Source organism: Thrips palmi, unplaced genomic scaffold (genome assembly GCF_012932325.1).
Source record: "Thrips palmi isolate BJ-2018 unplaced genomic scaffold, TpBJ-2018v1 HiC_scaffold_3, whole genome shotgun sequence".
NCBI classification, from domain to species: Eukaryota; Metazoa; Arthropoda; class Insecta; order Thysanoptera; family Thripidae; genus Thrips; species Thrips palmi.
In genome coordinates, this window is record NW_023144630.1 from 959,911 (window position 1) to 975,472 (window position 15,562).

At 50.7% G+C, this 15,562-nt stretch overlaps 1 protein-coding gene and 1 pseudogene across 1 annotated transcript in view; one reads left to right on the top strand and one right to left on the bottom strand.

Moving 5' to 3' along the window:
- Positions 1 to 260: 260 nt before the first annotated feature.
- On the top strand, positions 261 to 2,914 carry LOC117648391 (annotated as a pseudogene).
- Positions 2,680 to 15,562, bottom strand: part of LOC117648005 (liprin-beta-1) — a 45,125-nt gene continuing 32,242 nt past the window's right edge. The window contains exons 2-15 of the mRNA XM_034390076.1: positions 10,614 to 10,796; positions 9,635 to 9,805; positions 9,417 to 9,542; positions 8,988 to 9,288; positions 8,201 to 8,321; positions 7,991 to 8,113; positions 7,738 to 7,906; positions 7,519 to 7,651; positions 6,564 to 6,700; positions 6,263 to 6,476; positions 5,971 to 6,179; positions 5,754 to 5,894; positions 5,025 to 5,093; positions 2,680 to 4,896 (exon numbers count right to left, since the gene is read on the bottom strand). Of these exons, the coding sequence (XP_034245967.1) occupies positions 4,864 to 4,896; positions 5,025 to 5,093; positions 5,754 to 5,894; positions 5,971 to 6,179; positions 6,263 to 6,476; positions 6,564 to 6,700; positions 7,519 to 7,651; positions 7,738 to 7,906; positions 7,991 to 8,113; positions 8,201 to 8,321; positions 8,988 to 9,288; positions 9,417 to 9,542; positions 9,635 to 9,805; positions 10,614 to 10,685 (2,019 nt within the window). The 5' untranslated portion in view covers positions 10,686 to 10,796 and the 3' untranslated portion in view covers positions 2,680 to 4,863. The remainder of the gene's footprint in view (positions 4,897 to 5,024; positions 5,094 to 5,753; positions 5,895 to 5,970; positions 6,180 to 6,262; positions 6,477 to 6,563; positions 6,701 to 7,518; positions 7,652 to 7,737; positions 7,907 to 7,990; positions 8,114 to 8,200; positions 8,322 to 8,987; positions 9,289 to 9,416; positions 9,543 to 9,634; positions 9,806 to 10,613; positions 10,797 to 15,562) is intronic.

The following is a 15,562-nucleotide window of genomic DNA, read 5'->3' on the forward strand; positions in this document are numbered from 1 at the left end:
GCGGTCTTGGTGACGTCCAGGACGGCGGCGCAGCGCGCGCTGCCAGAGAGTCCACTCTACAAACAGTGTGCCTCGAACCGAGCATGTGACCCCACCAATGGATTCCTCGTTCGGAGAGCAATCCATTGGTGGGGTCACACGTCCGGTTCGAGTCCCATTTAGCGACCCTGGAGCTCAAAACGCGTCCGGGGTTTTGACCGCCGCCAGGGCGTTGGCGGCCACGAGGTAGCCGCTGCATGTCTGGCCGCGGGGGAGGCGGGGCTCCCGGCCGCCAACAGGTGCGCGATGACGCCCAGTGCCGGTGCTGCCGGTGCTCATGACGACGGAAACCGACTCCAACCTGTCCGACGTGACTGGTACACTCACCACCCGGGGCTACAACCTCATCCGCAAGCTCGGCGAAGGCACCTATGCCAAGGTACAACAATAAGGGCAAAATTAAGAACAACTTTCATTTTTAAAATTCGTCAGTTTTTTTTTTTTAAAGAGGGCGCTGTGCGAGGTCGGAGTGTCTTGCTGACTCGAACCGCTAAAGGTCTGTACAGGCCTAACAGCGTTGATGATGATGATGTTTAATTCCAGGTGTACATGGCCTCGTACACGCCGAACAATGACCCAGCGCGGAAGACGTTTCTCGCCTGCAAGGTGGTGGACACCACCAGGGCCCCCAGGGACTTCGTCCGGAAGTTCCTGCCGCGCGAGCTGGACATCCTCAAGAGGTTGAACCACCCCCACATCGTCCACGTGCACTCCATCTTCCAACGGAGAAACAAGTGAGGCTGCCTGCTTTCTTTTATGCTTCTTCCCCTTTTTTGCATGTTTTGTTTGTTGCAGATCGGTGCAGGCGGCCAAATATCTAGACGCTCCAGAGTCGCTAAACAGGACTCGAACCGAACGTGTGACCCCACCAATGGATTCCTCGTTCGGAGAGCAATCAATCCATTGGTGGGGTCGCTCGTTCGGTGCGAGTCCTGCTTAGCGACTCTGGAGCTCAAAACGCGTCTAGAGTTTTGGCCGCCTCCACCGGTTTTCAGGCTTACTGTGCGACGGCTACAGTAGAGATAAAAAAAGTTATGCCATAGGGATGACTAAAACTCAAAATTCACAACATTTTAAAAAAATTTAACCGCTTACGAGATAGATAGACATCCAAAATGTCAATAAATGTGAAGCTCGCTGCTCAGGTACTTCATTTTCATGCGGCTGGCCGAGAAGGGCGACCTGCTGGAGTGGGTGGTGAGCCACGGCGCCGTGACCGAGGCCCAGAGCAGGGTGTGGCTGCGGCAGCTGTCCCTCGCCCTGCAGTACCTGCAGACGCTGGAGATCGCGCACCGGGACCTCAAGTGCGAGAACGTGCTCATCACGGCCAACTACAACGTCAAGCTGGCCGACTTCGGGTTCGCGCGCTACTGCGTGGACGCGCGCGGCCGGCGCGTCATGAGCAACACTAACTGCGGCTCGCTGTCGTACGCCGCCCCGGAGATCCTGCGCGGCGACAACTACGACCCCCGCATCTCGGACGTGTGGTCGCTGGGCGTCGTGCTGTACATCATGCTCAACAAGGCCATGCCCTTCGACGACGAGAACATCAACCGCCTGCACGACGAGCAGATCAACCGGCGGTGGCGGTTCTGCGCCAGCGTGGTGGAGAACCTCAGCGACCAGGTGCCGTATGGACAGAACAGATTGCATGGCATGGCACCCTCCACTTCAACGACCAGTCCCCACTCCACAGTGGGCCAGAGGACTGGTGGAGGTGGCCAAAATTCTAGACGCGTTTTGAGCTCCAGAGTCGCCAGACTCCAGACTCGAACCGAACGTGTGACCCCACCAATGGATTGCTCTCTGAACGAGGAATCCATTGGTGGGGTCACACGTTCGGTTCGTGTCCCATTCAGCGTCCAAGCACACTGCTCCAGTCAGTTTGTAAAATGCTGGGCGGCGCTACCCTAAGCGTCAGAGGCCGTCCGGTGACACTGCACGGGGTACTGCCTGCCGCAGGTGAAGAACCTCATCTACAACATGCTGGAGCCGGACACGCAGCGGCGGTACGTCATCGACCAGGTGCTGTCCTCCAACTGGCTGGCCATGGACCCGCGCCTGGCCGTGGCCACGCCGGCCGAGGAGACGGCCCTGGCCGCGGCCAGGGAGGAGCGAGAGCGCAGACTGCGGCGGGTAAGCACAGTGGATTTGCCAGAGGACCGGTGGAGGCTGCCAAAACTCTAGACGCGTTTTGAGCTCCAGAGTCGCGAAACGGGACTCGAACATAGCGTGTGACCCCACCAATGGATTCCTCGTTCGGAGAGCAATCCATTGGTGGGGTCACACGCTAGGTTTGAGTCCCTTTTTTGCGACTCTGGGGCTCAAAACACGTCGGGGATTTTGACCGCGTCCGCCGGCCTTCTGGCCCACTGTGCGCACTACACTGGTCCTTCCCTCCCTCAAAATTATTCCCTCACTTTGGACTCTCCTCCTCTTGTGGCATGTCTCCAACCAGAACGAGGGTGATCCTACTGTGGGCCTTGCTCCAGCCCAACCAGCCCCAGGTGCACCTTCAGAAATGGTAAGTCACATGTCCACAACACCAATTCACAGTAACGGAATGATTGCATTTGCTTTCGACCATTTTATGGGGTTTATGTTAGCTCTTTGGGGATGGGGAAAAAAATGAGACGGATGTTGCAACACTGATTAATTTACATCTATTTAACATTTTCGTGTACAGAAGACATCCACAATTACTCTAGCCATGATTTTCAATTTAAACATGAACACAGAAAACTTGGCAGAGGGGTCAGTTTGGATATACAATTCACGTTACTTGACATTTTTTCTACATTTGCAAGATGACCAAGGTGTTACTTTAGTACAAAATATCTCACTTCATGCTGTACATTTCAAGAGAAGGATCTGAAGAATACAAGTTTTTAACAGTAACGTCAACATGATACAGGTCTAGTGCATATTCATTGCATGGTTTATCTTTAAAATAATGTATCACCTGCTAAAAAGCAAAGAAAATGAATTCTTTGGCACACAATGCTCAATCTTTTTAAAAAGTAAAAGATTGTCAAACGTCAAGGTCCTGCCTCATTTGCTGGCAAAACCATCTTGTATTGTCACCACATACTGACAATGATTTCAACTAAACAGTACTTGGTCCTTAGATTCATTTTCCAGAAAGCAAATGAGAACCTCAAACTTTGACGGCACTTTTCATTTGTTACAAGAGGAGCTCCAGAAAGAGCACCTCAAATCCAAGTCTCTTTGAATACTTAAAGAGAAATTAGACAGGCATGGAAGAGCAATTAATCACAGAAACTTATTTGAATACACATGTTTAAAACTTAGCCATTTAATGCATAGAGCAGCTAAGAGACAAGTCTCTTATCAGCCATCAGTCATATTATAATTAAAACTCAAAATTCAGAAAATTTTAATACTTGCTTCTACACTACAATAGCTTTTAAGGCACCATAAGAGACAGGTAATGAAACACAGTAATCATGATAGGATTCCAGACATATTGCTTATATATAGCTCTACTGGTAGAGCAGCAGTTTATGACCAACTCAGTATAATTTGTCATGTGCAACACAACCAGGAATTCATGTCAGGCGCCTCACAAAACTAACATGCAAAAAAAAAAAAAAAAAAACACTTTCTAAACATGGTTCTAAACCATGTAAGGAATCAGGGTTCAATCCATAGCAAACAAAAAGGATTGTAATGGGTACTACAGTGTATACCTACTATATGATTTATAAAATATTTATACCGAACATTGGTAAAACACAAAGAGTAATACTGACGAATGTACAATAAAAGTGATTAACTTTGTTGGTTACACCAATGATCTTGATAGATACTAAATTTTCTTGCCATCTGAAGACAATGACACCATAGAGAACTAAGGATATGAATATGACACACACTCAAGTAGGGTGCAATTCTATCATCAAATAGGTTCAAGAAGGTGATACAGTAAGACATAATATGATAAAGAATAAAAGTTAATAGAGTACTGCTGCAGGTGTACAGAAATGCTCCAAGTAGCATTTTTATTGTTACGATGGCAGTACAAAAATAGATAAGCTCATGAAATTCTAGAAGTGTAAGAAGAATAAGAAATAAAAAAGAACTTGACTAGACCATAAATATGAAACACCTCCGATTAAATATTCACAACAAGCAAGCATGATTGTCAAAAAAAAATCATAACCATAACATGATAATTGAAACTACTCATACATAAATGCATACTTTGAAAATTATTTTACATGCATGATAGTCAAGAAGAGCAAATAAATTTAATTTCATAATCGCTATTTATCCGATTTTGGAGAATAAATTTACAAAATAGGCTTATGATAAGGGACTTGCACTGAGGGTGAAATCTGTCTCACCCTTACTGAACATTCAAATAAAATGGCAGTTTGGCAGTCAGTAACTCCAACTAAACATATAGTCACATCTGATTTGATTATAAACTCTTGGACATTTTAAGAATTTACTTTTGTACAAATTGAAATTGTACCAATGGCAATCGCAACAGGTGAAGAGTAGTGAGGAGACATCAAAACACCTCAAATGTCTATGTTTTACCTCCCCCAAAAACTTGCGAGGTCCACATAAGTACAGTACAATATAAAAATAAACAAAAACACATTGAAACATAAACATGCTTGAATCAAACTCAAAGACTGCATCAATGGCAGCTAGGCAATAAGAAGCAAGTCTTTTAAGTCACTGTGATATGATATGTGATGACAACATGAGCTATAGTTGTAGTCTTCAAGAGTTGCTCTTCTGATGAGGTCCTGCAGCCATTACCAGCTCAAGATCCATTTTACCAGTTTTCTTTCAGACAGTGCTCGTTCTTCCACTATGGGAATCCTGTTCAAAGAAGGGAAAAATATACTTTTAAATCTTCAAACAATTATTTCTTGGTTTCCTTAAATTTTAAAAGAAAGAAAAGAGAACATCATCATGTGATGATTGCATTGGCTGGGCAGTGCTTATACCTGTGCTGTGAAGTTCTCGTCACTTTCCGGACAAGCAACCAAGAGCTTTGGATGACCCGCTACTTTCGTCTGCAAACCATGCGCAACACCATGCAAAACCATGTACAGATTACAAATTAATTACAGTTACAGTGTGCTATGAAGTATATTTTCAGTTCAAGTGCTCATATGAGATGAAAAAAAAACATGCTTGAACATCTAATTTTTTTAACACAAGACAACAGTGAAAATACAAATGAATAAACAAAAACATGTTGAGCAAACAAGAAAGCAAACACTACATAAGAATTGAAAAATATCCCTCCTCCAAGAAAGATGGGCTGAAGCAAAGCAAAACAGTAAAAGATTGCCTGAGCAAAAAAATCCAACATACAGTAACTTTAAAATTTAAAAGCATTACACTACTAAGTGATTTAATATTGCAACATAAAGCAGAACCCAGAGATAAGAGTACTACATATTAAGCAGAGAGTTACTGCCAAAATCAGGGAAGGGGACAGGGAGGGTATGTGTTGTGGGGTCATTTCCAGCACGCCCAGCCAGCAACCATTCAATTTAAGTTAGATTAACAAAAGACTTTAGTCAGAATACATATGGTAAAATTATTCTAGGCAATTAGCATTCACTCACAGAAAAGAACTTGTAAATATATGACTGTTCATAGATGCAACACTATAATCATAAAATAGAATGTAATTATGTTATTTGTTAGTAATGTTAGTAACTTACGCCATCACCCACGCCTCTGTCACCTGAACTGATGTCCACAACAGTGATGGGGCAACTTTCCAAGGGACACACTAGGTCTCCAAACTCCACTTCAGCCTTAGTCTTCTGCCGTTTCAAAGAGAACTGACTCTTTTTGGGAACCTGTAATAAGGCACTCCATTTTAGTAACTGTGGCCTGCTATTAAAGATTGTTTCTGGAATCTGCTATCTCGCCAACCTTTATCTTAGCTGTCGGAGTCAAAGGGGTGTAACCTAATGTAGCCTCAGCTTGCCTCTTTGATTGAATTGCCTCTTTTCCTAGGAGCTCCTTAAAGTGAGTACTAAGGTGCCGTCTTAAGAGGGTTTTGCTTGGAGGAATGGACAATAGGCTTGCTAGTAGCTCTGCAGTAAATCGGGGCTCATGGACCATCAAACCTCCATGGACACCTGAGAAAAGTTACAACAAATGGTCAGTATGTTGATTGAAGATAAAGTTCAAAGGTGTTGGCATGATCATTAATTGTTTATACCTGAACCACGAAGATTTGGTGCATATTCTGCTAGATCAACAACGCGAAGCCATTCCATTACACGATGGTTTGTCCATAAAACCACCTCCTTATTTGGTCCTCCAGAATAGTCTGTATCATCTCCATTTTTCTTTTCCTCCATATGCTCAATGTCTTCGGATGGGGCGGACCTCCTCACCAGACAATTTGAATCAAACCTGTGATCTCTGAGAACCTGAAATGACACATGGTTTTCACTTGATTATAGTAATGTAATGGTTCCCAAGGAGAAGTCAATCTAGAAAAAGAACAAAAGACATACCTGAATCCCAGTTCGTATACTTGCAACATGCAACAGGGATGTCACATGAAGTGCAGCAAGGTCATCCATGGTGAAACGATGCAGCATTCTTCCATCAATGCGCGCTGCACTGAATTGATCTTTAAGCTGCGGCAGCCCTGGAAAAGGGGGAGGGGGTGGCTTGAACCAAGACGTTACACTCCTTAAACTTATGATTATTATTTATGACAATAACATTTTTAAAAGACTTAACATTGCTCCAGATAAATTTTATGAATTGGGAAATGATTACATTCACCTTGTTTTCATTTTAAATCAATTTTTTTCAAAAACATTTGGGAGTAACAATTGATTCTACTAACGCCACCCTCTCTGCCCTCACAGAGGGCGGATGCCGCCGAAGTTGAGAGCATAAGATTACGCGCGGACTCGCAAGGAACAGGAGCCATTGCCATTGCATGGCCACCCTTAAAGGCAGTCGAGTCCAACCTGCCACGCACACCCGAAGAGATAGACATCAAAGCGTCGTCTTATAGAAAGGAAGTTGAGCCAATTGCCAATGCACGCACACAACCCTCCCATGGGGCCATAAGCATCATGGAGAGTGAGCCTCTGCCTATAACACAGCCACCGGAATTTATTCCCCCTGACCTCACAGAGAAGCTCACTAGCAAAGCTCCGAGTCAAACTTCAAAGAAGACAGTGACTGAAATGGAAAGTGTCACAAATCCAGACAATGAAGCACTTCCAGACCAGCAGGACGATGGTCCTAGATCAAGTACGGCACCCGAATCTGAAGACCCCGAGCTGAGTGACGTTCAAGAGCCTGAGCCGCCGGAGAGTCAAATTCAAGACCCGGAGCTCGAGAGTGAAATTCAAGACCCGGAGCCGCTAGAGCATGAAATCCAAGAGAATCCCACTTTATATGAAGAACAAGCTCAGTCTCCCTGATGCTACACAGTGAAGGGTACCATACCTGTGTCATCCAGCCAACGGAGCACCCAACAAGTGTCAAGGTGCCCTGCGAGTCCTAGCTGAGGATCAGAAGCGAGACCAGTGTCAGTGCGTTCTTGGAGAGCCAGACGCAGTTTCTTCCGGTGCAAAGGATTCTGAGGGAGGAAACAGAGAAACATTGTAAACATTTAAAAGGGCCTGGGCAATAAATTGAAATCATTTACATAAATGCAGAACTGACCTTTAGGCCTAACTCTTTCTCGAGGTCATGTGGGGAGGAGGATAGCAGCTGAGCACCACTGACGATCCACCCCTGACCTTCTTGGGCGCAGTGCTCCAGACCCAGATTGCACAACCACTCACTAATTGCCTCCCTGTCCCACTGAGCGAATGGGACTTGAGACCGTGCACTGTAGAGGACAGAAAAACTTTAAATTATAGCACTTGGCGCTTTTTGGCTTTCTAGTAAGGGATCTTTAAAAAATCTCACTAACCTAAGAGCATTAGAGGATGATGACCACCCCAATCTTCCTCCAGCAGTGGCCCTGACACCTCCTCTCCGGAATTCCCCTTCATTGTGAATATCATCTAAATTTCCTGAACCGCTTCTTTTCATTCTGAAAGAAAGATATCAACAATTGTTACAGTCAACATCAAACTAAGGGCATCTTTCAGGGCTTTTGAAGTTGGATAGAAGTTATTACCTGCCAAGAATTTTTTTTATTCCTTTGTTCTTTGAAGCAGAGAGGGAGGGGCTAGGTTGTGGGGAAAGACTTAATGCCAAGCTTCGATCATTTTCATCTTGGATGGCCCTTTCAGCATCGGCTAAAACAATCAAAACATTATGTTTAAGAACAACTTGCATACTGTAAATTATTATCATTAAGTTATATTTATATTTTCTTAGTTGCTTCAATGAGGTTTCACACTCAAATGCAAATTTTCAAAAGAACCATGTTAAAAATGTGTTATATGGGGGAAAAAAATCAGAAGATGTTGTGCATGACACAGATCCACAAAACATGCATTGAGTGTTTCAAAACTGTTAGGGTATTTCATAATGAGAGCAAACATAATTTCATGCAAAACCCCAGCTATCCATTGCAAGGGATAACTTTCTTCCATAACAGTTTCACCATGCGACAATCCAAAAAAGGGTCCCATTCAAAACGGAATTTTGAAAAAATATTTACTGACTGATTAGAGTTTTTCATGCTCAACGGCATCATGCTTTAGCCTCCTCAAAACGGGTTATTACTGCCTCTTGGTGCACAAGGGGAAAATGAACACATCACTTCACGAGTAGCACAGTCTTGAATAGCACTCGCATTGACAAAAATAGAAACTAGCAATGGATCTGGTCTTTGAAACTCATCATTGAAGTGAGTGGGCATTTTCCACAACGTTCCACCTGGGCAATCGAGCCTTACAAAAACACCACACATCAGGCAAAGACGGGAAGCCACGAATGGCATCAAGTCATCTTTTCACCTAGATTAGGGGTGGAAGAACACCTATCCCCGACCGCCCGCGCCCTCCTAGGCTCCCGATGAGCAAAGTTGAGAAAACCTTTACCAAAGGCCACCCCCTTCTTGGTCAGTCCCCCGTTGCCTTGGCCGTTGCTAGTGTTTAGACTACTGATGCCATTGTTGGTTCCGTTATTTGTCCCATTCGTAGCAGTTGTGGTCTGCGCTGCACACTCCCCGCCCAGAGGAGAGCACGCATCTGCCTGCGAGTCCCGGGGAAGACTATGGTACTGCTGGACGCGCTGGCGGTAGCTAGCAGGAGGAGTCTGGAACAACAATGACAGTGACGAACACCGCTCATGAGTATCGTAAAGAAAGTTGGAAACAAAAGTGAGTATCTGCACAGCGACTGAAAATTTTACAGTTACTAATTTAGCTGGGTGGAAACACTCACCCTGGGAGGTGGAATATCTCGGGTCAATTCTCTGATTTCTCTGCAACTTTCTGCATGCTCCAGGCCAGGTGAGGCAGTGTTACGATGCAAGGGGCTGCCTGGGCAAGGTGATGCGTCTCGCAAAAGCTGCAACAAAGTAACCAAAAATAAAGCAAATGGTACAATCGTTCAGTTTACATTAATGACACGAAGCTGGAACTAAATAAACAAAGCATTACCTGACTTTGGCTCGGGTAAAAGGTGCGAGGGGCTACTGGTGGTCTGTGCTGCTGAAGGGTCCTCAGTTCCGCATTCTCTCTGGACAAGGCAACCAGCTGCCTTTTCAATTCCGTTACAGAGGAGAGCAGCTCAAGCTTTTGCGTCTCTAATGAAGATCTCGAGAGCATTTCCTGCACAAAAGAATATAACCCAATAGTAAGAATAGTACAAGCCACACACCAATCTGCAACAGACATTTTAGCTTATAATTTATGAGCAAATTTTGGCACAAGCTTCATGTGCAAGAAAAGCTGGGTAACATAATGCTCACAAGTGGACATTTGAGGGGGGAGGGTGGAGGGGGGGAGAGAGAGAGAGAAAGAGAGAAAGAAATTGTACACAAGAGAGCGACTAAAAAACTTTCACCATAATTTATGCACAAAGTGCGCGAAGGTAGTTAGTGTGAAGATACAAGGCACAAGCCTTGTCCATATTTGCTGAAAGCCTTGCAGGAGAGCGAACAAAGAGAGAGGGTGGAGGGAGGGGGAGAGAGAGGAAGAGAGAGAGATGGACAGAAGGGAATGGAGAGAGGGGAAGGGAGAGAGGGTGAGTGTACAGGAGGACGAACAACCGGGCCGGGGAGCAAAAATAGCCAACGGAGCGATTCAGAAAATGGGTTTGTCACTCTGTCTCCCTCGCACCCCAATGGGGGTGCGACAAGGACAGAGCGACGAAACGACCCTCGACGCTCGGCAGGTGTAAGCGCACACATGACAAGGTCGGCTGCGTCCCGGGCGAGGCGGAGAGAGGGAGAGAGAAAGAGAGGGAGAGAGGGGAGAGAGAGAGAGAACGTGTGACCCCACCATTGGATTGCTCTCCGAACGAGGAATCCATTGGTGGGGTCACACGCTCGGTTCGAGTCCGGTTCAGCGACTCTGGAGCTCAAAACGCGTCCAGAGTTGTGGCCGCCTCCACCGGTCTTCTGGCAAATCCACTCACCCGCTGCAGCTGGTCCTCGGCCTGCTGCAGGGAGCGCTTGCGGTCGCCGAGGGCGGCCTCCAGCTCGGCCATCTTGTCCACCTGCACGTCGATGCGCTCCGACAGCACGGCCGTCTGCAGCTGCAGCCGCTCGTTCTCGGCCTGCAGGCGCCGGATGCGGTCCTCCGTGCTCGCGTCGCCGCCCTGCCGAACAAAGACACAACGCGACTCGGTTAGGAAAGATAGATTCCGTTTCTGTCATCTGTCACATACACTGAAATCTCATTGATACCGTTTCCTTTGCCACTCCACTGGCTTTCCGCTTTGGACGTCAAAATTCGGTCCCCCCGTCGCGGATCGCTCTGAGAATGCCAAAATTTGTCGTCCCAGGCCGCCACAGTGCCAAATTTCGGCATTCAAACCTAGCGCCACTGGAGTGCAAATCCAGAGAAAAAGTTCGTAATGTTAACGCGAAAGTTTGCATGAAGTTACACTCCAGCCAAAGGCCATCCGCCCTCGCGCACACAACAGTGCAGCTGTCAAATTCCATCGCGGGGCTTCTCTGGTCCACCTGGGCAGTTTCCAATAGGAGAGAACACAGGGGGCGGCGAACAACAACACAACAACTAAAGTTTCCATCCCGCCATGGCGCGCGCGCCAGGGTCCGGAGGGTTAGTGAAATAAAGCCAGGCAGAGCCGGGCACAGCCTGCAGCATGCATTGCCAGTGGTGATAAACAAGCCGTCACACAGTGGGCCAGAAGACCGGCGCAGCGGCCAAAACTCTAGACGCGTTTTGAGCTGCAGAGTCACTAAACAGGACTCGGAGCGAACGTGTGACCCCACCAATGGATTCCTCGTTCGGAGAGCGATCCATTGGTGGGGTCACACGTTCGATTCGAGTGCCATTTAGTGACTCTGGAGCTCAAAACGCGTCTAGAATTTTGGCCGCTTCACCGGTCATCTGGCCCACTGTGCGTCGCACCCAACGCAACAAAACAACAACATCAACTCGATGCCAACAGCTACAACAAGAGGTCCGTGTTGCTCCAGCGCGATAACCACGGCGGGGCGGGGTGAGGCGGGGTGAGGCGGGGCAGGCCGGACCAACTTGGCCCTGCGGATTACCGCCTTTGTTAGTCAAATCAAACGCCAGCAAACAGTAAACAGGATCAGCCTCACTCGTCACTGCAGTGACCGGCCGTGACGAGCCGCGTCACAGCGGCGACAGATTTCAAATTTCCCGCCGGTCCTCCGAGGGAGGCCTCTCGAGGCAGAAAGGACAGACGCAGCAGGGACGCGTGCGAGTCGGCGCGTGCATGGGGCCGGAGCACAAGGACAGCCAACAGATAGTGGGCCAGAAGACCAGCGCCGGCGGCCAAAACTGTAGACGCGTTTTGAGCTCCAGAGTCGCTAAATGGGCCTCGAACCGAACGTGTGACCCCACCAATGGATTCCTCGTTCGGAGAGCAATCCATTGGTGGGGTCACACGTTCGGTTCGAGTCCAGTTTAGCGACTCTGGAGCTCAAAACGCGTCGGCCGGCGGGAAACGCCTGCAGTGTAGGCAGTCCCGTCGAACAGCCGTGTTCGGCGGTACAGCCTACCACGCAGGCGCTCGGCCGGACCGGACTTGGATGCGTCAAGAGTTTTGGCCGCCTTCGCGGTTCTTCTGACCCACTGCGCAACACAGAGCAACCGAACAGAGTCTCCACGGGAGTGCCTGAAAATTCAGCAAGCGTTTTGCACTTAATTTTTGTTGCGTTGGCACGGCTGGCACGGTTGGCACCTTTGCAGCCCTGGCGCTAACCTTGTTGTGCCGGCTGTAACAGGTGCACGCGCAGGGCGGCGGCCTGGGGGGCGGCGCGTGGCAGTAGTGGTGGCCGCAGTGGTGGGGGCGGGTGGCGGCGGCCGGGGGCGGGCAGCACCAGGACGCCGTCGACGGCTCGGTGTCGAGGAGCGCCGACCTGGCCTTGCGGTCGCGGTGGCGGCCGCGGCCTCCGCGCCGTCGGTCCAGGCTGCCGTGGACGGCGGTCACGGGGTAGCCGTCGAGGACGCCGTCGAGGACGCCGTGGTGGTGGCCGTCGTCGCGGAAGTGCTCGCCGCTCGGCGCCGACCGGGTCATGGCGTCCTCGTCGTAGGAGCGCCGCAGCAGGCTCTCATGGCTCGAGTGCACGCGGCGCCGCTCCTCCGGCTGCTGCTTGGGGGTCTTCTTCTTCTTGCTGCACGAGCTGCAGGTGTCCTGGCGCGCCGTGCTGGCCGCGCCGGCTGGCGGTGGCTTCCGCAGCACGACGGCCTGGTCCCGGGTCAGCTTGGGCAGCTCCTCCGCCGCGCGGTAGCGCGCCGCGCCGCCCGGGGGCGCCGCCGGCATGGCGGGCATCCAGTGGTACGGCGCGAGGCCGCTGTCCGCGCGGCGTCCGTCGACACGGCCTTCTCGGCGTCCTTCCAGGCGTCCTTCCCCCTCCAGGCGTCCCGGGGCCGCGCGCTCTGCGATGTGACGCAGGCCACAGTAAAGACCCAGCAGGCAGATGCCGCACTGCAGCCCGTCGCTCGCTGTCTCTCTCGCACCCCAACGGGCCGCCCCACAGTGGGCTGGAGACCGGTGGGGGCGGCCAAAACTCTAGACGCGGTTTGAAGTCCAGAGTCGCTAAATGGGACTAGACGTGTGCGCCGACCCCAATTTGATCGGCGGCGGCGCTTGGCCAATTTAAGGCCGGCGGCGGCGGCGTAATCGGCGTATTCGGCGTGAAAGAAATTTTGATTTTACCAACCATAGGGTCTCAAAATTTTGTCAATCACATGTTAAAAATGATATAAGTGCTCAAGTAGAGCAAGTTATTAACAAATATATACGTTACATACGTAAAAGACCATTTACTTTCTTGGTGTTAGATTTTCGGCATCTTAATGAACTACGTCGCCAAAGCGGAGAGAGGGGTGGGGAAGGTAAGGCAAAGACGGTATGGCATATTTTTGCCAGGAAAACGCGTTTAGCTCAAGGAAACTTAGGTTTTCGAGGTATTTTGCGTTCCGAGACCTTCAGAACCAATAGTTTCATTCGCGCCGATTACGCCGACCGTTTGGACCGGCGGCGGCGGCGCGGCTGCCTTTGACGGCGGCGGCGTCGTGACCGGTCAGCGCACATCTCTAAATGGGACTCGAACCGAGCGTGTGACCCCACCAATGGATTCCTCGTTCCGAGAGCAATCCTCTGGTGGGGTCACACGTTCGGTTCGAGTCCTATTCAGCGACTCTGGAGCTCAAAACCCGCCCGGGATTTTGACCGCCTCCACCGGTCTTCTGACCCACTGTGCGCCCCGCGAGTGCGAGAGAGACGGCGCGACGTAAATGGTGTGCGGAGTCAGTCGGCCGGCGGTGACCGCGCTCACGCTCAAGCCAAACAGCGGCAGGTTCGCCATAGCGGACTCCGAAACTTAACGCGACACGCACACATTCACACACACACACACACACGGACACAATGCCACACACACACTCACGCCAAACACAAACCCGCACGGACCTGGCTCAGAGGACTCGGTCTCTGAGGATCCCTCCTCCTCCGAGGACGACGAGTCACTGGCCGAGACGCCCGATCGGTCCGAGCGGTCCGATTCGCCCTCGGATTCGCCCGAACCCAAACCCGTCATGCTCAGAGCGTCTGCTCCCGGGGACCCTGGGGACACGGCAGACACGGGACAAGGCTCACATCGTGCAATGAGAGGCAAAATTTCCTCGGGAAAGAGAGAAAGGGGGGGGGATGCGGGGCAGATGCTGGGCGGACGGTTGATCGGAGAGGCTGGTCAGGCAAGGGCGTGGACGGCGTGGGGTTCTCCCCGGGGGAAAGGAGACCCGCTTCTTGTAACAGGGTTTGGATAGAAAGGGGGTTGGAAAAAAATGGAAGTGGAAATCGACTCTGCGGGACTCGCATGCATGGCAGCATGACAATTCTTTAAAGACAGAGCTTCGTCCGCCGAGCGAATGGCGAGTGTGTGGCGGTACACAGTGGGCCAGAAGACCGGTGGAGGCGGCCAAAAAGCCTAGACGCGTTTTGAGCTCTAGAGTCGCTAAACAGGACTGGAACCGAACGCGTGACCCCACCAATGGATTCCTCGTTCGGAGAGTAATCCATTGGTGGGGTCACACGTTCGGTTCGAGTCCCACTTAGCGACTCTGGAGCTCAAAACGCGTCCGGGGTCTCGGCCGCCTCCACCGGTCTTCTGGCCCACTGTGCGCGGCCGCCTCACCCACCTGGACTCCCCGCGCCCTCCTGCGAGCCGACCACGTGCTGCAGCAGCGAGCTGCCCGAGCTCCCCGAGCTGCCCCCGGAGTCCGACTCCGAGTCCGACTCGCTCGAGCGGCAGTCCTGGCAGTCCGTCGACGCGGCGTCCTCGTCCTCCTCCCGGTGGCGGCGGCTCGTCGGCGTGCCCGGCGGGGCCGCGGCCCGCCCCCCCTTGTCGGGGGCGGCAGGGGCGGGCGTGGGGGCGGGCGCAGGGGCGGCGCCAGGGGGCCTCGTCGTCATGGCGACGCGCATCGCCTTGCGCTCCAGCATGGCGATCTTGTCGGAGACGAGCGACCCGCTGCGAACCATCTTGCCGGCGTGACGAAAGAAGTGACGAAGGAGTGACGGTCACGTGACGAAAGAGTGATGGTCACGTGACAAAGGAGTGACGGTCACGTGACGAAGGAGTGACGGTCACGTGACGAAGGAGTGACGGTCACGTGACGAAGGAGTGACGGTCACGTGACGAAGTGGCGGCCATAAGGAGACCGCGTTCACATTCCGTGTCACGATGTCTTGACGATGAGCCGTGTGCCGACGATGGTTGTGACGAAGACGGCTCCACCGGCACACCACGTTTTAGGCCAACTTCTCTGTAAGGGAAATGAAAACCTCCGACTTTGGCAAACGAATCTCAGCAGGAGGGGGACCGACGCGAGGACGGACTCGCCGAGTCACTTTTCATACACGGA